This window comes from Oryctolagus cuniculus, chromosome 8 (assembly GCF_964237555.1).
Source record: "Oryctolagus cuniculus chromosome 8, mOryCun1.1, whole genome shotgun sequence".
NCBI lineage: Eukaryota > Metazoa > Chordata > Mammalia > Lagomorpha > Leporidae > Oryctolagus > Oryctolagus cuniculus.
The window spans coordinates 82,054,669-82,077,727 of record NC_091439.1 but is presented as its reverse complement, the minus strand read 5'-3'; the positions used below and the strand labels follow the sequence as shown (position 1 = coordinate 82,077,727).

Here is a 23,059-nt window from a genome sequence, read left to right as displayed (position 1 = left end):
TTGTAATGCTGATGACAATATTGTAATGATGAGTGACAAGCCATAAAACTTTTTCATAGAATGAAAATTAATAACATTAGTATGATACTATTAAATTCTGAAAATAATATTAGCATAATTAATTCTCACTCACCTAATTAAGTTATATTATGTTAAATAGGCAACCAAAAGAAAAAATTAACATAATAAAAAGGCTACTCATTTTACTCTCTAGGCATGTAGGCCCTTATCTTTGTCTAATTCTAATTTCAAGAGTCAAAATGTAAGTTTTTAAACTAAGCTGCCCCAGTGAAAAATACACATTAAATTATCTTTTACTGAGGTTATAACAGTTTATGTAAGACTATAAATTTATATGTATACATTAGAAGTTATTTCCATTTCAAACATATATAAATTTAACTCATAATTCCAAAGATTGTAAAAGTCTTTTTATAACAGGTTTCAAAATCCTCTGTCAGTTGCCCCTTTTGACTTGATATCTATCTCATAGTACACCCTGGCTATTTGTTTACGAAAATGAATCTACTCAGCTTTGGTTTTATGACTTTTCCATTCTGACTCTGGGATACCCATTTGACTTTTTTTTTTTTTTTTGCCTTAAATATTTCTCATCTATGTTATGCCAAGCAATGATCTACTCCATTTTTAAAAATAGTTTTTAAAAAAATATTTATTTTATATACTTGGAAGGCAGAGTTAGAGAGAGAGAGAGAGAGAGAGAGAGAGAGAAATCCACTGTTTCCTCCCTAAATGGACACAGTGGCTAGAGCTGAACCCATCCAAAGCTAGGAGCCAGGATCTTCTTTTCTAGGTCTCCCACAAGGGTGCAGAAGCCCAAGCACTGGGGCCATCTTCTGCTGTTTTCCCAGGTGCACTAGCAGGGAGCTGCATCAGAAGTGGAGCAGCTGGGACTCGAAACAGCACCCATCTGGAATGCCGGCACTGCAGGTGGAGGCTCAGCCTACTACGCCACAGTACTGGCCTCAATCTACTCCATTTTTAAAAATGTTGTCTAAGATTCACTTGTTATAGGAAGTTGGCCAAAACAAATTTTGCGTCTTTTATCTGGGTTGGAAAAATTCAATTGTATTATTACTTAATATTACATGATTTGTTACTATTGGGTTCATTATTTATCTTTGGATTTATGATTTCCTAGCAAAGATAGGGTCATTGTGTCACATGATGTGATCCAAAGTACTAAACTAATATACATAAATATGTCTGGTGACAACTGGAGGAAGTTGCTAGAGGTTGATATTTTGACTACATAAAATACTTACGTATAATTAAAAAAACAACACTGTTGATAGGTGGAATGGGTAAAATGTGTTAAAATCATTTTTTTAAATTAAGATTTATTTATGTATTTGAAGGTCAGAATTACAGAGAGAGAGAGAGAAAAAATCTTCCATTCTCATTCCGTTTGGTTCACTCCCCAAATGGCAGCAATGGCTGGAGCTGGGCCGATCTGAAGCCAGGAGCCAGGAGCCAGGAGCCAGGAGCCAGGAGCCAGGAGCCAGGAGCTTCTTTTGGGTCTCCTACTTGGCTGCAGGGGACCAAGCACTTGGGCCATCTTCTACTGCTTTCCCAGGCACATTAGTAAAGAGCTGGATCAGAAGTGGACCAGCAGGGACTTGAACCAGCATCCACATGAGATGTAGTGCTGCAGATGGCTGCTTAACCTGCTGAGCCACAGTTCCAGCCCCCAAATCATTGTTTTAATTTCCTTAATTGGGAGGTGGGGGATATGGTATTTTGTCGCAGAAGGTCAAACTGCTGCCTGTGACACCAGCATCCCACATGAGTGCTGGTTTGAGTCCCAGCTGCTCCATTTCCGATTCAGCTCCCTGTTAATATGCCTGGGAAGGCCCTGGAAGATGACCCAAGTGATTGGGCCTCTGTCACCCACATGGGAGACCTGGATAGAGTTCCAGGCTCCTAACTTTGGCCTGCCCCAGTTGTTGTGGCCATTTGAGGAATGAATTAGCATTCATTGATTGAAGATTGATATCTCTCTCTTTTGTCTCTAACTCCACCTTTGAAATAAATAATCCATCTTCGAAATAAATAATAGATCTCAAAGAATTTTCTTTCTATGGGGTTGGCACTGTGGCATAGCAGGTAAAGCCACTGCCTGTAGTGCCGGCATTCCATATGGGCACCGGTTTAAGTCCTGGCTGCTCCACTTCTGATCCAGCTCTCTGCTATGGCTTGGGAAAGCAGAAGATAGCCCAGGTCCTTTGGCTCCTGTACCCACATGAGAGGCCTGGAAGAAGCTCCTGGCTTCGGATTGGCCCAGCTCTGGCCATTTGGGGAGTGAACCAGTAGACGGAAGACTTCTCTTTTTCTTTCTTTCTGCCTCTGCCTTTCAAATAAATGAATAAAATCTTTATAAAAAATTTTCTTTCTGGGGGCTCACATTGTGGTGGTGAGGTGAGTTAAGCCACAAGCCTGCAATACTGGTATCCCATGTGAGTGCTGGTTTGAGTCCTGACTGCTCTACTTCCAACCCAGCTCTCTGTTAGTACAACTTGGAAAGCAGTGTAAGATGGCCCAAGTAATTGGGCCCCTGCCACCCATGTGGGAGACCTGAATGGAATTTCCTTCTAGTGTCTGAAATGATTAAAAGCCTAATGCAGCCTGCTAGTTATCACTGTAGACAGATGTGAATTCCATTAGCTATTAATCCCAGACACAGCTCTAAAAATGAGTGGGGTAAATTGATGGTGGTTATGACACATGAACCCAATATAATGTTTATCCAAAAGCCAATTCAGGCATAAAGACTTTAAAATTACTGATTTGGCATCACTGATTAATTTTTAATATTATGTTAATAAAAATTCAGGAATATCTGAAATATTTGGTTCCTCTCATTTTCAGAGTACATAGAAAATTTAAAAGGGAATTCATGTTGTATATCTACATTTATTTGGTCCTTATGTAGACCTCTTAAGTGTGTATAGACACATGCTTATGTGAGGGACTGTAGGTTAAACTTGCATAAACATCTTAAATCAGTTCAAATTCTGTTAAACACAAACTGAATTTGAGGCCAAATTGGAACTTACACGGAAGTATATTTTTATATCTGTTCTTCCTTCTGTTTTCCTTGGTCTGTCCAATTAGACACTGATCCAAAGGTTTTAATTCTTGAAGGTTCTGTAAGCAATGAATGGAAATAAAATTCAATTTTTTAAGCAGTAATTCAGTAATTGAAATGCTTTAAATGTGTAGCATGCAAAGTTGGCTGTTAGGGCTGACTTTGAGGGTTGGGACATAGATGTGTCTTAAATAAGATTAAATTCAATACTGAACTGATAGACCAGTGTTGAACTATGAGGAGTATTTAAAAAGTTCATGGAAAATGCATATTATGGTAAAAAATTTTTGCACCAAAATAAACCACCTTTTATTTCCATTTTTCATGAACTTTTTGAAGTACTTTTTGTTACAAATACCTTTAACTGAACATACTGCAGTCAACTACTTTATGAGATAGCATGTTGTATCTTAATTTAAAATTCAGTTAAAAGGTACAACTCATGAAAATACCCTTGGCTTAAAGTAAGAAGACAGAGCACAATTTCTTTATAGTGTTGGAATATTCCAGGTGGTCATGTTATAATCATATTCCTGTGTTCTAAAGTCAACTCTTTCTAATCTTTGGTTCAATCACTCCTTCAAAAATATTTATCAAACGCCTATTGTATGCAAGGCACTGTTATAGGTGCTAGGAACACAGTGGTGGGCAGGTACAGAAGATTCTGGCTCCCATGGAGCTTAGAGCCTCTTGGGACAAAGGGGCAGCAATAAAGTAAACAGATATTGTAATACATGTATTAAAGACATCAATAAGCTGCCGTGACAGAGAACAAAGAAGATACGCTCCATCAGGGTTGTGATGGCAGTTCTCTGATGGTGACATTTAAACCTAAAACCTTAATGAAGAAATAGTTCTATAAAAATGCAGATCTAGGGAAAGGAAGACTATACTTCAATTATTATTTTAGTTTCCAAATCTACACAATATAATTAATATTTTGAGAAATATTTACAAAGCAGTAAGAGCAGAACAATATTGCCCAATAACAGTAACTCCTTTTCATGGCAACAAAGCCCAGCAAACAGGCAAATAAGCAGATGGTCTGAGCCAGAAGGGCAAGGTCAACCCCAAAAGCATAGTGGTGCTGCATTTCTCATTTGCTTGGTGATAAAAGTGGATGTTGTCACAAGACCATGGGGGCAGCCGTTGCTGAACTACAGCACACCTTCTCAGAGCCACATAAAATTGGAAACTGCTGCTAATGATGAACTGCAGCTACAGTGTAATAATTCTTAAGTTTAGTGGGTGGTTGACATTGATAGTTGCCTCTTCAGAACCTTTTTATCCTTACACAGGAAGCAGGGAGGATAATCTTCAGGGAAATTTGTCAAGTTCCAAGTAGTTACTGCAAACCCTTTAAATCAATATTACTAAAATTCTAATTAGAAAAATTTAATAGTAGGTATAAGATGGTGTTTTAGAGTTGGAAGTAAATAAACTCCAGATAGAATGGGTAAATCACAATTTTCAAAATTTCTCTTGACCTTGGGCTGATAGGGGCTCATTTTTCTTTACTACCAAACACATACACTTGGGGAAAGAACCATTGGCAGATGCCACTTACCTCCAGCTCCTTCGAAGGAATTCCTTGGTCCAGCAAACCCCGCAACATGCGAATGACTGATTTTAACTTGGTGCCAGTGTATTTACCTGAAGGATGCACTCTGACCACAGGAAGTGCAGTGAGTTCCTCAGCTGTCAGAAAGGGATGACCTAACAAGAAGACAGCACTGAGCATTAGAAAAACACGTTCTCAGAACTTATTTAACCCCACAAGTGAATTAATTTGGGAGTATTCTCACAAAGGGGGTAATCTACTATCATAAAAAGGGGGAATCTTTAAATATGAGAGAATTAATAAAGCAAAAAAATGAATAAACTGATAACTACAATCAACACAGGGGAGGTTAAAAAAAGTTATTTTTGTCTATTTGGAAGGCAGAGAGACAGAGAGAGACAAAGACAGAAAGAGAGAACTCTCCTATCTGGTCTTTCACTCCCCAAATGCCTGCCAACAGCCAGGGATGGGTCAGGCCCAAGCTAGAAGCCAGGTGCTTAATCCAGGTCTCCCACATGGGTGACTGGGACCCAAGTGCTTGAACCATCACCTGCTGCCTCCAAGGGCTCACATTATCAGGAAACTAGAATCACAGGTGGAGCCAGGACTCGAACCCAGACACTAGGTTATGGGAATTGAAGTGTTATCATGTAGCGTCTTAACTGCTACTTAACTTGCCAAAGGTCTGCCCCAGAAATTTTTACCACAGTACATTTCATGTACCCAACTTTTAAGAATATATCTCAGTGACTGCTCAGAAGTTCTTTTCTTTTTCTTTTTCCCATTTATTTGGAAGTCTGAGGGATAGAGAGATTCCATGCACTGGTTCAATACCCCAACAGCTGGGGCTGAGTTAGGCTGAAGTGAGGAGTCTGGTACTCAATCCAGGTCTCCCATGTGGGTGGCAGGGACTCAAGTACTTGAACCATCACTGCTGCCTCCCAGGTGTGCATTAGTGGGAAGCCAGAGTCAAAAGTGGAGCAGAAAGCTGAAGCCAGGCACTCAGTGTAAGTTGAACTGCTGTGCCAAATGCCTATTGCTGCCCAGAAGTTCTTAAGGCCCTTGACTTTCACATACTTCTAAAGGAGTTTACATTGTTCCTTATTGCTTGACTCAAATGGTACTGTTTTCATGAGGAAAACGTATCTAGTTCTGTTATTAATTTGCATTTATATCAGCTTCTAAGTACAACAGAGAAGACAACACTTCTGAAATTCCTCAACAGGAGATTGCTCTCGGAGCACTGATTTCTCTCCTTGCACCCTTGGCATTCGGTTCTGGTGTCTCTGGCACTTGATAATTTTCTCCAAGCAAATGAAGAATTCCCTTGGTTCTTCATGAGTTGAGTCAAATACCTTTGAAGAGCTATGGGTTAATTTAGTACCTACTCTATGGACATTATTTAAAATAGAAGGCAATTGCTATCTTAGAAAAAAGTTGGAGCCGGCACCACGGCTCAATAGGCTAATCCTCTGCCTTGTGGCACTAGTCCCGGTCGGGGCTCCGGATTCTGTCCCAGTTGCCCTTTTTCCAGGCCAGCTCTCTGCTGTGGCCCGGGAAGGCAGTGGAGGATGGCCCAAATGCTTGGGCTCTGCACCCCATGGGAGACCAGGAGAAGCACCTGGCTCCTGCCTTCGGATCAGCGCAGTGCGCTGGCCACAGCGTGCCGGCTGCGGCGGCCATTGGAGGGTGAACCAACAGCAAAGGAAGACCTTTCTCTCTGTCTCTCTCTCTCACTGTCCACTCTGTCTGTCAAAAAAATAAATACGTAAATAAAATAAAAAAATAAAATAAATAAAAAAAGAAAAAAGTAGGAAAGACATAGTACCATACCCTGCACCAGTGTAGGTGTAATTATGTCAACTGGTTGACTAAGGCATTTTCATGATGCAACTACTATATAGATAATAAAATGCTAGGCACTGTGGGAGCTACAAAGTTGTACAAGATACCCCAAGAAGCTTCACATCTGTCATCGTGAAGGCTAGCTGGGAATACAAAATTCATTCATGAAGTAACTACATGTTTACATAACTGAGTGAGAATGCAACAGAAGCTCAAAGGGTGGACAGATGAGGATGGGTTACAGAAGCCAACAAGAGCATTGTGCACATACCTATAGTAGACCTAAGTGAAAAAGTGACAAGTTCTATTTTATTAGTTTTTTTTTTTTATAAAACTAGGACTTCAAATGACAAGACCACATTCTTTCAATATAACAATGCCTTATATGAAACAAGATAAATGAAACATTGAATATAATTTCCTTTTTTCACTGGCTCAGTTATAAAATAAAAACATACTCATAATAGTGAGGACAGACCAATGGATTCTTGCTTTTAGAAGATGAAGCTGAGATCCAATGGTAATAATAGTTCCATATCTTCTAGCTAGTTCACTTATTTTACAACAAATAAAAAGTGTTCCTTGACTTCTCATTCCACTGTAACTCTATTTTTTCATTTAAAGTTCTTACATACTTATTTGTTCGTGTTACTCAAATCCACTAAGAATTTTAGACTACAACTGGGCAAATGAATATTGGTGTCTGTCTGTAGGATTTAACTTTATGCATAAAACCAAATAATGTAGACATGGTGAAATAACATACCCATATATTCTGAAAAATTTCATTTTAAACAGTTATTTTTCCTGTTCATTGCTTTTGAGGAAAAAATTGCTAATAAAACTCTTGCCTTTATCAGAATCATCACAGCTTGTTGTCTCTGCTGGCAATTCAACACTTTCCCATGTGATGTCATCATCATCGGTCTTTGTTTCTTGTGACTCCTGAATTAAGCTACAACAAAACACATTGGTAATACCATCTTCATGTTTGTCTCCCAAACAAATTCAAATATTATGGCACCAAACCATTTGTTTTCATACAATTATCAATGCATTTTAAAATAGATTATCTGATTAAAAAAAAAAAACACAAGCACACAATCCTTAAAACCTACTAGTAGATATAAATCAGAGTTGCAGAACAAACAGTTTAATACAGTTGTTGTTGTTTTTTTTTTTTTTTGGACAGGCAGAGTAGACAGCAAGAGAGAGACAGACAGAGAGAAAGGTCTTCCTTTTCCATTGGTTCACTCCCTAAATGGCCGCCACAGCCGGTGCGCTGAGGCTGGCGTGCTTTGCCAATCCAAAGCCAGGAGCCAGTGCTTCCTCCTGGTCTCCCATGTGGGTGTAGGGCCCAAGCACTTGGGCCATCCTCCACTGCCTTCCCGGGCCACAGCAGAGAGCTGGACTGGAAGAGGAGCAACCGGGACAGAATCCGGCGCCCCAACCAGGACTAGAACCTGGGGTGCCGGCACCGCAGGCAATTTAATACAATTTATCCTCAAACAGACTCTAAGTCTTTGAACCTTAGGCTACAGCAGGGGATAGAGAAAGAGGCAGTTTCATTTCTATCCTTTAACACGGATGGGTGATTACAATTGTGTTGGGATGCATCTCTCGCTTTTCATCAACTAGTGCATTTTATGAATCTATCGCAATTTATTTGAAGAAGTCCCCTTTGATGGACACAGTCTTGCTAGTTTTGGAAGTGAGGACACTCTGTATCTATGTCTCAATGTAATGAAATGAATAATTCTCACTATTCCCTGGTAAATTAGATGGCTGGCCTCAAAAAAGAAATCAGGTAGGAGAACAGTGTTTAGTGCTGCAGCGAGATGAAAAAAGGTTATATAAAAGATTGAACACATTTTCCTTTTTTGATATCCAGGGGAACAATGCAGAGTTCATTGGTCTGACAACACTAGTGTACAGAATTAAAGTAGGATGGACTAGTACTCTCCCAATGTCAACCACAGGGCAAAAATTATGCTGTGTTTATGATAGATATGTTCCTCTACTTCAATTCATTGTGGTTCACAATAACATTTAATTTGCAAGCTCTGTTGCACCCAGGAGGTTGATTTTTGTCTTTTAGTACAAACTGGTTCTTTGTAGGAATATATTTTAGAGATTCTTCCATCAGACATTCTCTTCCTTATCATTCTTTTGAACAGCTGCTTAAGACTCTAATTTATTATCTCGGTTATAGTGTTTTGCTACTATATAAATGTTGCAACTGCTTACAGAAAGTAATATCAAAAAATATTCTCATGTAGAAATGCCTTTGCACATCTATGGGAGCAAGACTTAGAAGTAAACTTGTAGGGGCAGCGCTGTGGTGTAGTGGGTAGGCCGCCACCTGCAGTGCCAGCATCCCATATGGGCACTGGTTCAAAGTACTGGCTGCTCCACTTCCAATCCAGCTCTCTGCTATGGCCTGGGAAAGCAGTAGAAGATGGCCCAAGTCCTTGGGCCCCTGCACCCATGTGGGAGACCTGGAAGAAGCTCCTGGCTCCTGGCTTTGGATTGGCGCAGCTCTGGATGTTGCGGCCATCTAGGGAGTGAACCAGTGGATGGAAGACCTCTCTCTCTCTCTGCCTCTGCCTCTCAAATAAATAAATAAATCTTTAAAAAAAGAAATAAACTTACTGCGTTGAAGATATGTACTACATTTCTTTGAATCTAGGACATTCATGAAGTAAAATGCACTATTATTTTGTTTACATTAAGAAACACTTTTGATGACTATAATTCTAAGACCCTCCTGATTTTTTTCTTCATGATTTTAGAGATGTTAAAACAAAACCAAAACCACTGCAACCAACAATTAGTGATATGCAAAAATTTATATATATATATATATATATATTTAAAGGTTTATTTATTTGAAAGGTGGAGTTGAAGAGAGGCAGTGGCAGACAGAATGAGAGGTCTTCCATCTGTTGGTTCATTCCCCAGGTGGCTGCAATGGCCGGAGCTGCGCCGATCCGAAGCCAGCAGCTTCTTTTGGTTCTCCCACACAGGTGCAGGGGCCCAAGAACTTGGGCCATCTTCTACTGCTTTCCCATGTCATAGCAGAGAACTGGATTGGAAGCCGAGCAGCCAGGACTTAAACCAGTGCCTATATGGGATGCCGGCACTGCAAGTGGCGCCTTTACTGGCTAAGCCACAGCACTGGACCCAAATGTATGTATTTATACATTAATAATATGTAGTCTTTCTCTAATTTAGTCAATAGTTCATATCAATTTGCCTTTCTAGGAAAAAGCAAATAGCTATTTTTGATTATCTGATTATCATGTAATATGTGTATGTATTATATATAATATATACATGATTTACAAGCAAAATTTCTGTACAATCACTTTTTTTGGCCAACCATGTATGAAACCTTTCCTTGATATGCTGTGCCTCCCTCCCAAATCAAAATCACTTTATAATGGAAACTGTTTTCAAAAAACTTTTTTTGTTGTGTTTACCTTTCACTTCTTACTTTTTCTTCACAATATTCTTCATAGCCATTAATTTTGCTAGGCTATAATAAAGAGAAATCAAAATAAATTAGCTCATTGTAACAGACATCAAATAATCTAATAATGTTTATTCTTTCTATGAATTATCTTTTATATTCACTTTCAGTGTTCACTTTCATATTAAAACGACACATATGACATTGAATTAATATACTCGAAGCAGTGGCTGAGGCATCTTTAGTGGCCTGAGAATTTAGGATTTAGAAATTCAGACAAAAATCTGAATTAACACTTAATTTAGTTACATGCACATTTGGCATATCTTTTAATACCCTTTCAGTTTTAAAACCTGAAAATGCTCTCAAGAATTTTTTAAAAAAAGATTTATTTATCTATTTGAATGGCAGAGTTAGAGAGAGAGGGAGAAGGAGAGACGGACAGCCACTGTTTCACTTCCCAAATGGCTGCAACAGCCAGGACTGGGCCAGGTTCAAGTCAGGAGCCTGGAACTCCATCCATGTCTCCCACATTAGTAGTAGGGGCCTAAGCACTTGGGTCATCTTCTGCTGCTTTCCCAGGTACATCAGCAGGGAGCTGGATTGGGAGTGCAGCAGCTGGAACTCAAACTGGCATATGGTGGTATCAGTGTTGGAGGTGGTGACTTAACCCACTGCACCACAGTACTGGCCCATTCAAGAACATCTTAATAGTTAATGTGTTGGCTGGCACTGTGGCTCACTAGGCTAATCCTCCACCTGTGGCGCCGGCACCCTGGGTTCTAGTCCTGGTTGGGGCGCCAGATTCTGTCCCGGTTGCCCCTCTTCCAGTCCAGCTCTCTGCTGTGGCCCAGGAGGGCAGTGGAGGATGGCCCAGGTCCTCGGGCACTACACCTGCATGGGAGACCAGGGAGGAAGCACCTGGTTCCTGGCTTCGGATTGGCACAGCGCGCTGGCTGCAACACGCTGGCCATAGGGGCCACTTGGGGCGTGAACCAATGGAAAAGGAAGACCTTTCTCTCTGTCTCTCACTGTCTAACTCTGCCTATCAAAAAAAAATAGTTAATGTGTTAAATGTATTGCCCTTTTATATTATCAGAGATCAATCAGCTTGTATTTTAACTGGACATGGAGTTTCAGAAATCAGAATATTACAGAAGGAGCAGTTTGCTACAATTAGATGTCAAACTGAATTTTTTTTAAAGAAAGATTTATTGATTTGAAAGGCAAACTTACAGAGAGGAAGGAAGAGAGGAAGAGAGGGAGAGAGCGGGAGGAGAGAGAGAGAGAAGGAGATCGCTTTTATCTGATGGTTCATTCCCCAAAAGACCACAAGAGCCAGGGTTGGGCCAAGCTGAAGCCAGGAGCCAGGAGCCAGGAGCCAGGAGCCAGGAGCCAGGAGCTTCACCTGGGTCTCCCACATGCATGGCAGGGGCCCAGGCACTTGGGCCATCTTCTGTTGCTTTCCCAGGTATGGAAGCAGAGAGCTGGATCAGAAGTGGAGCAGCGAAGAATCACACTGACATCCATATGGGATGTAGAGTTAAAAAGCATCTGCAGTGACATTATCCTAATAACAATTTCAATTTATTTATAGAGGAAAAATAACTATGGTGGAAGAAAAAATAGACTCTTTGATCCATTGACAACTAAAAGGAAGCTCTTACAGAGCTGTTTGGGAAGATGCTAATTTTTTCTTAAAGATTCTATCTATCTATCTATCTATCTATCTATCTATCTATCTGGCAGAGTTACAGAGAGGCAGAGGCAGAGAGACAGAGAGATGGGTTCCATCCTCTGTTCACTCCCCAGATGGCTGGAGCTGGGCTGATCTGAAGCCAGGAGCCAGGAGCTTCTTCCAGGTCCCACATGGGAGCAGGGGTTCAAGGACTTGGGCCATCTTCTACTGCTTTCCCAGGCCATACCAGAGAGCTGGATCGGAAGTGGAGCAGCTGGGTCTCGAACTATGCCACAGTGCCAGCCCCAAGAAGCTGCTAATTTTAGTGACTGTGGGAAGATTTTTTTCTTTCCTAAGGGAACAGATTTCATGTATTTCATAGATACAATTATTTTTATTTGAAAAATTAAAAAAAAAAAAAAAGAGAAAGGGAGAGACAGAGATCTTCCATCCACTGGTTCACTCCCTAGTGGCCACAACAGCTGAAGCCAGGAGCCAAGAACTTCTTCCAAGTCTCCCACCTGGGTAGTACATGTGCTGCTTTTCCCAGACCATTAGCAAGGAGCTGGATTGGAAATGGAGCAGCCGGCACACAAACTGGTGCTAAATGGGATGTTGGCATTGCAGGAGGCAGCTTTACGCACAACACCACAACGCCTGCCCCTACAGATACAATTTTTTTTTAAAGAAAGCTTTTATTTAATAAATATAAATTTCATAGGTCAGCTTTTTGGAATATAGTGGTTCTTCACCCCATAACAGCCCTCCCACTCCTGTCCCACCTCCTATTCCCTCTCCCTCTCCCATCCCATTCTTTATTAAGATTCATTTTTAATTATCTTTAATATACAGAAGATCAACTCCATACTAAGTAAAGATTCCAACAGTTTGCACCCACACAAACACACGAAGTATGAAGTACTCCTATAGGTACAATTTTTTTTTTTTTTTTTTTTTTTTGCCAGGCAGAGTTAGACTATGAGAGAGAAAGCTTCCCTCTGTTGGTTCACCCCCCAAATGGCCACTACGGCCGGAGCTGCGCTGATCCGAAGCCAGGAGCCAGGTGCTCCCTCCTGGTCTCCCATGCACGTGCAGGGCCCAAGCACTTGAACCATCCTCCACTGCCCTCCCGGGCCACAGCAGAGAGCTGGCCTGGAAGAGGAGCAACGGGGACAGAATCTGGCGCCCCAATCGAGACCAAAACCCGGGGTGCTGGTGCCGCAGGCGGAGGATTAGCCAAGTGAGCCATGGTGCCGGCCAACAATTCTAAGATAACCATACTTCCCTTATTCCCTCCCTCAGTTCCCTTCCCCTTCTTCCTTCTTCCTCCCCTTCCTCCTGTCTTCCTTCCTTTTTCCTTTAATTTTTGCAGTAACATATTTTCAATTTACTGTATAATCAATCACAGGCTCAATGCACCACTAACCATAATGTTCAACAAGTCAAAACTAGAAAGGCCACTGTTCCACAGGAATACAGACGAGGGCTATAGACAGGAATCAAATCATACTTATTACTGAATGTAGTCCTGATCTCTGAATTTACTATGTGCTCTAAGATTTTGAAAAGCCCAAAGCCTTTTGTACAAGTCCAGTGCTGTTATGAAAATGGGGAGCCTAACTAGAAATAAGCTATAGTGATATTTACTTTAATCAATTCCCACTGTTTTTGTGAGGACACTTGTGTGCAGGAGAGGGTTATGCTAAAGGAATGAATTTCAGTCTCTTCTCATTCTGGATTGTAGGCTCTTTGGAAGAGGAGGAAGCTGTGATACTGCCTCAAGGAAAAGATTCAGGATTTATATTGTAGGCAGTCCGTTTCATGGTAAATTTATTTATTTTTAAAGATTTGTTTATTTGAAGGGCAGAGTTACAGAGCGACAGAGGGAGAGGGAGAGGGAGAGGGAGAGGGAGAGGGAGAGGGAGAGGGAGAGGGAGAGGGAGAGGGAGAGGGAGAGGGAGGTCTTCCATCTGCTGGTCCACTCCCCAAATGGTCACAATGGCCACAGCTGATCCGAAGCCAGGAGCCAGGATCTCCCTCCGGTTCTCCCAAGCAAGAACAGGGGCCCAAGGACCTGGGCCATCCTCTGCTGCTTTCCCAGGCCACAGCAGAGAGCTGGATCAGAAGTGGAGCATCTGGGACTCAAACGGAACCAGCACCCACTTGGGACGCTGGCACTGCAGGGGGCGACCCCACCCGCAACGCCACAGTACCGGTCTCTGAAGGTAAATTTATAATACTACTGTTCAAAGAGTCTTATCCAGTAATCTAACAGCAAAGGAGATATCTTCTGGATTTAGGACCAACTACATAATTTTTAGGGTCCAGTGCCAAATGAAAATATGGGATCTCTTGTTAAAAACCCAAGCACTTCGGGGCTGGCGTGTGGCACAGCAAGTTAGGCCTCTGCCTGAGGCACTGGCATCCCATATGGGCACGGGTTTGAGTCTTGGCTGTTCCACTTCTGATCCAGCTCCCTACCAACGTGCCTGGGAAAATAGCAGAAGGTGGCCCCAATGCTTGGGCCCCTGCAACCCCGTGGGAGACCCAGAAGAAGCTCCCGGCTCCTGGCTTCAGCCTGGACAAGCCGTGGCTGTTGTGGCCACTTAGGGGAATGAACCAGTGGATGGAAGATATCTCTCTCTCTCTGTAACTCTTTCAAATAAATAAATACATAAATCTTAAAAAAAAAAAAAATCCCAAAACCCCAAACCCAAAAAACCCAAGCCATTCAAGATGGTGACTGGATGAGTAGAAACCAAAATTTTAAAAGCTATCTCAGATGAATATGGAAATAAGTTACAAAAAGGAATGTGTATATATATATATTATTATTATTATTTTTGACAGGCAGAGTAGACAGTGAGAGAGAGAGACAGAGAGAAAGGTCTTCCTTTGCCGTTGGTTCACCCTCCAATAGCCGCCGTGGCCAGTGTGCTGCGGCCGGCGCACCGCGCTGATCTGAAGGCAGGAGCCAGGTGCTTCTCCTGGTCTCCCATGGGGTGCAGGGCCCAAGCACTTGGGCCATCCGGGACAGAATCCGGCGCCCCAACCGGGACTAGAACCTGGTGTGCTGGCGCCGCAAGGCGGAGGATTAGCCTATTGAGCCGCAGCGCCGGCCAGGATTCTATCTGAAATTTTTTTAAAAATGAGGATATATTTTTATAATCAAAATAAAAAAGGTAACAAAGTTATCTTTCATAAATTGTTACTAGAGCACAGTATAAATGAGTCTATATATTAATTTCCTTCAGGAAGTTTGTTTCAGTATTTTATTTATTTGAAAGTCAAGGGGTGGAGGTCAGGGGGAGAGAGAGATCTTCCATCCACTGGTTCACTCCCCACATGCCCACAACAGCCAGGGATGGGCCAGGCCAAAGCCAGGAACTAAGAACTCAATCTGAGCCTCCCCACGTAGGTAGCAGGGACCCAAGTACTTGAGTCATCACTGTTACCTCCAGACACACATCAGCAAGAAGCTGTCATCAGGAACAGAGCTGGTACTCAGTATGGAAAGTGGTGTCCTGTTTTGCAAAATGCCCATCTCTAGAACGTACAGTTTAAAAGGAGCATTTTAAATATTCTTAATGGAAATATAATTAAACTCATTATGGCTTAGGATATTCAGAAATCCTTTTTCAAAGAGCCTATTATAATTATTAATGTTTTGATAGTGTGAAAGACTGTCTTATGTAAAACTAGGGAATGCTGTTTTAAGTTTTAAGTGTTTTAAGAAATCTAATATTTGTATAATAATTTTTGTAGATTAAAAGTATCTACTTGGGCTGCTGTTGTGGTGCAGTGGGTTAAGTCACAGCCTGTGGTGGCAGCATCCCACGTGAACGGTAGCTGGAGTCCTGGCTGCTATATTTCCAATCCAACTCCCTGCTAATGTGCTTGGGAAAGCAGCAGCAGATGTCCCAAGTGCTTGGGTACCTGCTGCCCAGGTGGGAGACTCAGATGGCGTTCCAGGCTCCTGGTTTTGGCCTGGCCCAGCGGGGGCCATTGTGGCCATTTGGGAGTAGATGGAAGATTTGTCTTTCCTTCTCTCTCTATAACTCTGCTCATCAAATATATAAGTAAACCTTAAAAAAAGTACATACTCAATAACCATAAGATACCTTGTATATTCACACAGTAAATATTCATAAACTTTTAATGAACACAACTACATGTGTATGAGATTGCATTTGCATGCATAGTGAATACTGCTAAGAATTCAAACCAGCATAATTTTGACAGTTTTGAAGATATGAAGCAGGAAGACTACTTAAGTAGGCTACTGAAGGAAATTATTCTAGAATACTGAGATGTGAAAAATAGGATAATGCTGAGTTTGAGGAACCTTAAATACAACTTATCCACTATTCATACTTTTTCTTAGCTTGTTGTCCCAGAATATCCAAAGTTTTCAGATTTTAAATAGGGATTTGAAAAGTTAACCACTACATTTTTGAAAATGAATTGCGTGTTGATCCCTGTTAAAAATAAGAGTGGGAATAAGAGAGGGAGGAGATGTATAGTTCAGCACACGTTCCCTTGGACTTACCCCGAAGGGTAAAGCTAAAAACTTGCCATGGGACTCCAAATCCCATTAAGTTGGCAGGTACCAATGCCATCTTACTAGGTAAAGTGATCATTTTAAGTCCATAACTGATCATAAAGATAGGATTAAGTGTCAAAGAGAACACATAAATAAGATCAAGTGTCTGCTAATAATTGGTAGAATTAAAAAAGAGAGAATGATCCAACATGGGAAGCAGGACACACAGCAGACTCAACCAACAATAGGAGTCACTGTGCACTTGCCCTTAATGTGTTGTACTATGAGAATTAACAGTAAAACTAGTCTTGTGTGTCTGTGTGGGTACAAACTGTTGAAATCTTTACTTAGTATAGAGTTGATTTTCTGTATATAAAGATAATTAAAATGGATCTTAATGAAGAATGGGATGGGAGAGGAATAGCAGGTGGGATGGTTTAGGGGTGGGAGGGTGCGTATGGGGGGAAGAAATGCTATAATCCAAAAGCTGTACTTACAAATTTATATTTATTAAATAAAAGCTTTCTGTTAAAAAAAATGAATCATGGGGCCAGTGCTGTGGCACAATGGGTTAAAGCCCTGGCCTGCGGTGCTGGTACCCTGTATGGGCACCAGTTCAAGTTCCACTGCTCCACTTCCGATGCAGCTTTCTGCTATGGCCTAAGAAAGCAGTAGAAGATGGCCCAAGTCCTTGGGCCCCTGCACCTATATGGGAGATCCTGAAAAAACTCCTGGCTCTTGGCATCAGATCGGCACAGCTCAGGCTGTTACGGCCATTTGGAGAGTGAACCAGTAGATGGAAGACCTCTTTCTCTCTCTCTCTTTCTGGCTCTACCTTTCTATGTAATTCTGTCTTTCAAATAAATAAAAGAAATCTTTATTAAAAAATGAACTTCTTTAATTTTTAAAAATGTGAGCAAACTTGAATAATGATGCTTTCAACTGGAAGAGAATAGTACTTTAATACAAGTAAAATTCACCTCCATTTATCCACCTAAAGGTCATCTTACAGTAAAACAAGCAACCATTTCAGATTATTTCACATCTGTGTTAAAGCACGTAACTCTGACAGCCTGTGGCACCCCAGGCTGTTTATACAGCTATTATCCTTACTTCAGTAACATCCTCCAGCAAAGGTGAGCCATCACAGGCTGTGCCTTCTGCTGTCTCCTCAAGTGTCTTCCCATTTGTCTTCAACATATCTAGGAGAGAAATACACAGTCAAGAGGAATTAATATAACTACTAAAGCAGTGGAAAAGTTTTTGTTTGCTGCAAAAGGTGGCAGTAAATGGACCAATATCAATGAGTAGTTTCAGGGTCCACATTAGAAAACTTAGGGATAAATGCCATGGTACATGTCAACATAAAATTTCTGGCTAAACTTGTCCACTCAAATTGCAATGCCTTAAGATTGTTCTAGCATCAACTAGGGGAACCCCCCCTTTTATTAAAAATTAATTATTTTTTATTTTATTTGAAAGGCCGAGTTACAGATAGAGGAGGAGAGACACAGAAAGAGCTCTTCCATCTGCTGTTTCACTCCCCAAATGGCCACAACAGATAAGGCTGGGTGGGGACAAAGCTAGGAGTCTGGAGCTTCTTATGGGTCTTCCATGTGAGTGCAGGGGCCCAAGCACTTGGGCCATCCTCCACTGCTTTCCCAGGTGCATTAGCAGGGAGCTAGATCAGAAGTAGAGCAGCTGGGACATGAATTGGCACTCATATGGGAGAGGCTTAACCTGGTATACAACAATGCTGGCCTCTAAGGGAAATCCTTCTAAAAATAAGAGACAGGAGCTGGAATTGTGGTGTAGCAGACCAAGCCACCACCTGTAACACTGGCATCCCATATGAATGATTATACCAATCCTGGCTGCTCCACTTCTGATCCAGCTCCCTATTGATGTGCCTGTGAAAGCAGCAGAAAATGGCCCAAGTAGTTGGGCTCCTGTCACCCAAGTAGGAGACCTTGATAGAGTTCCAGGCTCCTGGCTTTGGCCTGGCCTACCCCTGGCTATTGCTGCCACTTGAGGAGTGAACCAGCAGATGCAAACACTTTCTCTCTCTCTCAGTAACTCTGCCTTTCAAATAAGTAAATGAATCTTCAAAATAAAAGCCATAATATTAATGATCCATTTTGATATAACACCAATAAGCTAACTCACTCACAAACATGGAAAAAATAGAGATAACAAATCCTCTTTTTAAGATTTATTTATTTATTTGAAAGCCAGAATTAGAAAGAGAAGGAGAGACAGAGAGAGATATCTTCCATTAGCTGGTTCACTCCTTGAATGGCTGCAATGCCACAGCTGGCCCAGGATGAAGCCAGGAGCCAGAAGCCAGGAACCAGGAGCTTCTTCCTGGTCTCCCATGTGCGTACAGGGGCCCAAGCACTTGGGCCATCTTCCACTGCTTTCCCAAGTGTATTAGCAGGGAGCTGGATTGGAAGCAGAGCAGCCGGGACATGAACTGTTGCCCATATTGGATGCTGGCACTGCAGATGGCAGTTTAACCTGCTGTGCCACAGTGCCGGGCCCAATGAAGTCTCCTTTATTTCTGGAATATTACCCACCAGTGAGGAACAGAGGAAGAGGCTAATGCATTTCATATTTACTCAACAAATGTCCCCTGGAGATGTCCTTGTACTCTTTAGGGTGCCAATCTACGCATTGGGTTCATCTACCTGGAATACAGGCATCTCTTGCTGCATTATTTTGGTTCAAAAGATTCTGAGCTTCCTCGTCCACAACGTCCAGCAGAGACTGGATAACTTCAGCTTCTTGAGGATCATCATAAACGTCATCTTCTTGTGCATCAGACTCTTGAAAAACAGTAATTTATGCGGGGTTTGGAAATACTGTTGTGAGAGACTCTCAGGAATACTCAGGTCCTTTTCAACTTTAAGCACCCACTCTGAAGAGCAGATATGACTGGAAAAGTAGTTCACACTTACGTGACCCCGTCACTTTTAGTTCTAAAAGTACTCTGGCTGCTATGACAACAGACCATGCAAATGCAACTTACAAAGAATAAACCAGAATCAATGTTGGTTTCAGACCCTTTCGCAAGACATTAATAAATCTCGACTTATTAATTCAGGAAATAAAGAAGTTATGCTACAAAGAACAAGGATATAATAGGTCACATGAAACTCTTCAAAGATAAGTTTTCTAAAGTATTATGTAGTCTGTGAATTGTTGCTCTGTAGAGTATAATAAATAGTATTAAACAAAGCAGCTCTTTTTTTAATCATTTAAAAATAGTTTTAGTCAGAGATAAGAATAGATGCTGGACATTTGAATAGGCATACAGTTAGCAATATTAGCTTTATACCATTCTCTTATTTCTTTGAACAATAATTGTTCCTTTAAAAGTTTCAGAAACATATAAGGCAAACAGAAGAAGATACCTTATATCTTTGTTATCTGAATTACTAGAACATGTAGAATAATAGGATGACTTATTTGGAAAATTACCTGTGGACAGAGTCAGGTTTGTTGATTCCTTTGGCTCACAAGTAGAACATTTTCCTTCAGTGTACAAACCTTCAATTATTTCTTCCCCATTAACCTAAAGTACAAACCCAAAGCAAATCATCAGATTACTAGTTTACTAACTTCTGGGATTAGGGAGGGACTGCACATCACCCCTCTTTACTTCTTCCTTAGTACAGGAGCCATTTTACTTCTCCCAACCTTAGATGAGTGGGTCTAAGAAAAGTCAGGGCAATGAATTGTATAAGAGAAATGGGGCTTTCTGTCATCAAGTACCTCTGGGAACGCTAAGCTAAAAACATTAAATCAATATTTTTATTCAGCAATTCTCACAGTACTTACTAATGTAAATCTGGCATTGCTGAAAGAGAAATATATTATGAAGTGTCTCAATCTTTTTGGACTGCAGAAATCTCTTATTTGAGGCATATTTTATTAGCCTTATCTTCCACAAGACTTTCAGAAAAGTTTAATAGGACTGTAAAAGTTGGGGAAGGGAAGAATAAACATTTTAAGTGTTATGAGGCTGTTAAACAGAGACTGAAACTTAGCAACCTGATCATCTGTTAGGTATAAAGGCTTTTAAATCCAGTCTAAATCTCACATGAATTTAAGAAAAATGACAGTGGATTCACAACCATAAAATAATTACTGAATAGAAGGTAACTTTCTAGGATAATGATAAATTGTGAAGCATTACATGGAGTATGGCTAATAGAAAAACAATTTGGGGAAGAATGAAAAATTAAGTGATTAGGATAAATTAAAATCATTTTAAGCAAATAAAACATTATGGTTTGCTCTTAAAACTGTATTGTTGGGACCAGTGCTGTGGAATAGCAGGTAAGGCTGCCACCTGCAGTGCCAGAATCCCATAGGGGCACTGGTTCAAGTCCCTGCTGCGCCACTTCCAATCCAGTTCTCTGCTATGGCCTGGGAAAGCAGAAGATGGCCCAAGTCCTTGGGCCCTTGCACCTGTGTGGGAGACCCGGTAGCTTCTGGCTCCTGGCTTCAGATTGGTACAGCTCTGGCCGTTGTGGCCATCTGGGGAGTGAACCATCTGATGGAAGACCTCTCTCTTTCTCTCTCTACCTCACCTCTTTGTAACTTTTTTTTTTTTTTTTTTTTTGACAGGCAGAGTGGACAGTGAGAGAGAGAGACAGAGAGAGAAAGGTCTTCCTTTTGCCGTTGGTTCACCCTCCAATGGCCGCCGCTGCAGCCGGCGCACCGCGCTGATCCTGGCAGGAGCCAGGAGCCAGGTGCTTTTCCTGGTCTCCCATGGGGTGCAGGGCCCAAGCACCTGGGCCATCCTCCACTGCACTCCCTGGCCATAGCAGAGAGCTGGCCTGGAAGAGGGGCAACCGGGACAGAATCCGGCGTCCCAACCGGGACTAGAACCCGGTGTGCCGGCGCCGCAAGGTGGAGGATTAGCCTATTGAGCCACGGCGCCGGCTTGTAACTTTTTTTTTATAATTTTTTAAAAATTTATTTATTTGAAAGTCAGAGTTACACAGAGAGAGAAGGAGAGGTAGAAAGGTAGGTAGGTAGGTAGGTAGGTAGAGAGAGAGAGAGAGAGAGAGAGGTCTTCCATCTGCTGGTTCGCTCCTCAGTTGGCCACAACAGCCAGAGCTGTGCCAATCTGAAGCCAGGAGCCAGAAGCTTCCTCCAGGTCTCCCATGTGGGTGCAGGTGCCCAAGGACTTGAACCATCTTCCACTTTTCCAGGCCATAGCAGACAGATGGATCGGAAGTAGAGCAGGTAGAACTTGCACTGACACCCATATGGGATGCTGGCGCTGCAGGTGGCGGCCTTACCTGCCATGCCACAGTGCTGGTCTTGTACCTTTCAAATAAATAAATAAATATCTAAAAAAAAAAAACTTTATTGTTTTTATTTTGATAAAAATGATAAGGAAATGCAATAGAATTATTGCTTCATAAACAGTGGTGACATAATGATGTCACAAAACTTCTTGGGTTGTAAAATTCCATTTTTCCTAAAAAACTTGTAATGTAGACATTAATATTCAAGGACAGAACACTGGGAGGCCTGCTTTGAGACTTTAACTCCAATACACATGATTGTAGCCAAGAACAACAAAGTGTCTTGATTCCTGGGGGTTTTATGTTAATGAAACAGAAATTCCACCTCTGTCTCAACAACATGCTGATATTTAAAAAGAAAATAAGCACTATATAGGATGAGTAACATTAACAACACATGAAAATTCTTTATTTCAGGTACATGAAATCGAGGACCTCTGAACAGAGGATAGCATAAGCACATATTTATAAATAAATTTATTTTTGTGTCACAGTCATTTCTGCCTTAATATTCTTCTGGGCGTCATCTTTTCAGGACTTACTAAATCCAGTTACAAGTATGAGTAACACAGTGAGATGAAAGTCAGAATTTTGGACTTTTGGTCACTAAATTTTTTCCATCTATACTAAATCAAGCTCATGTCCAGAATCCTGTTGAGATACTAAAATTTTCAGGTTACTAGGAAAGCGATGCAATTCACATGGAAAGACATTCTACATTTCACATTATATAGAAAGACATTTCAGTAGTGAGACTCAGAATAAGTTATGTGAGATATGTGTAAGTAAAACCGTCCATAAATTAAAGACCCAGCTATGATCATTTTGGAAAAGGACATTATATACCAGTAAGAAAACCATAAAAAGAAATTCTAGCCAAAAAACTGGGCATGTAAGTAGAAAAGAGAGAATGGGAAGTAGAATTTAGTTATGCATTAACATAGTTTTGTTAATTCATTCCCAGATTTCTTAGTGCTAATCTTAAATGAGTTACACTCTCATTTTATTTTGTGATAAAGCATTTTTCTCAGTCTTTCAAAAACAAGTAACCTATTTCTTTGTCCATTACTGTTTTTATCTCACTTGTAGCATAAACTTAACATTTTCAGGTCAATTCCACTCTTACCTACATTCTTCTTTTCCTGTGGTCAAAGGGACAATGAAAAGAGCTGCCCACATTGATAACAACAACAACAAAGTAGCCTTAAAATAATGATTAATAAGTCATTGGTTTATTTAGGAACTGTTATGCCAGAAGATATGGGGTTATGGCAAATATTTAAATATGAAATGTTTGGTTTCAGAGATAAACCAGTGGGTTATTCAGATAAGGAGGTCCTGTCGTGAAGGACGGCGGCCGTTTACTTACCTTGGAGAGTGAGTTTTCAGGAGTGAGGCCAGGATGGTCACAAGGCTCCACAGTGTGATGTCCTGAAAGGAGCAACACAGAAAGTAGGAGGATGAGCCAGTCAAAACCACAACAGACACATCACACTAATTAAAGAAAATCCATGTTTCTGAGGATGCTAT

The 23,059-nt window shown here is 41.1% G+C and overlaps 1 protein-coding gene across 8 annotated transcripts in view; it reads right to left on the bottom strand.

Moving 5' to 3' along the window:
- Positions 1 to 23,059, bottom strand: part of PTPN13 (protein tyrosine phosphatase non-receptor type 13) — a 240,775-nt gene that overhangs the window by 10,677 nt on the left and 207,039 nt on the right. For all 8 annotated transcript variants that reach the window (XM_051819592.2, XM_008267633.4, XM_008267635.4 and 5 more), the window contains 8 exons: positions 22,899 to 22,960; positions 19,689 to 19,782; positions 18,896 to 19,033; positions 17,322 to 17,410; positions 9,998 to 10,053; positions 7,367 to 7,470; positions 4,677 to 4,825; positions 3,078 to 3,168 (listed from right to left, as the gene is read on the bottom strand). In XM_051819592.2, the coding sequence (XP_051675552.2) occupies positions 3,078 to 3,168; positions 4,677 to 4,825; positions 7,367 to 7,470; positions 9,998 to 10,053; positions 17,322 to 17,410; positions 18,896 to 19,033; positions 19,689 to 19,782; positions 22,899 to 22,960 (783 nt within the window). The remainder of the gene's footprint in view (positions 1 to 3,077; positions 3,169 to 4,676; positions 4,826 to 7,366; positions 7,471 to 9,997; positions 10,054 to 17,321; positions 17,411 to 18,895; positions 19,034 to 19,688; positions 19,783 to 22,898; positions 22,961 to 23,059) is intronic.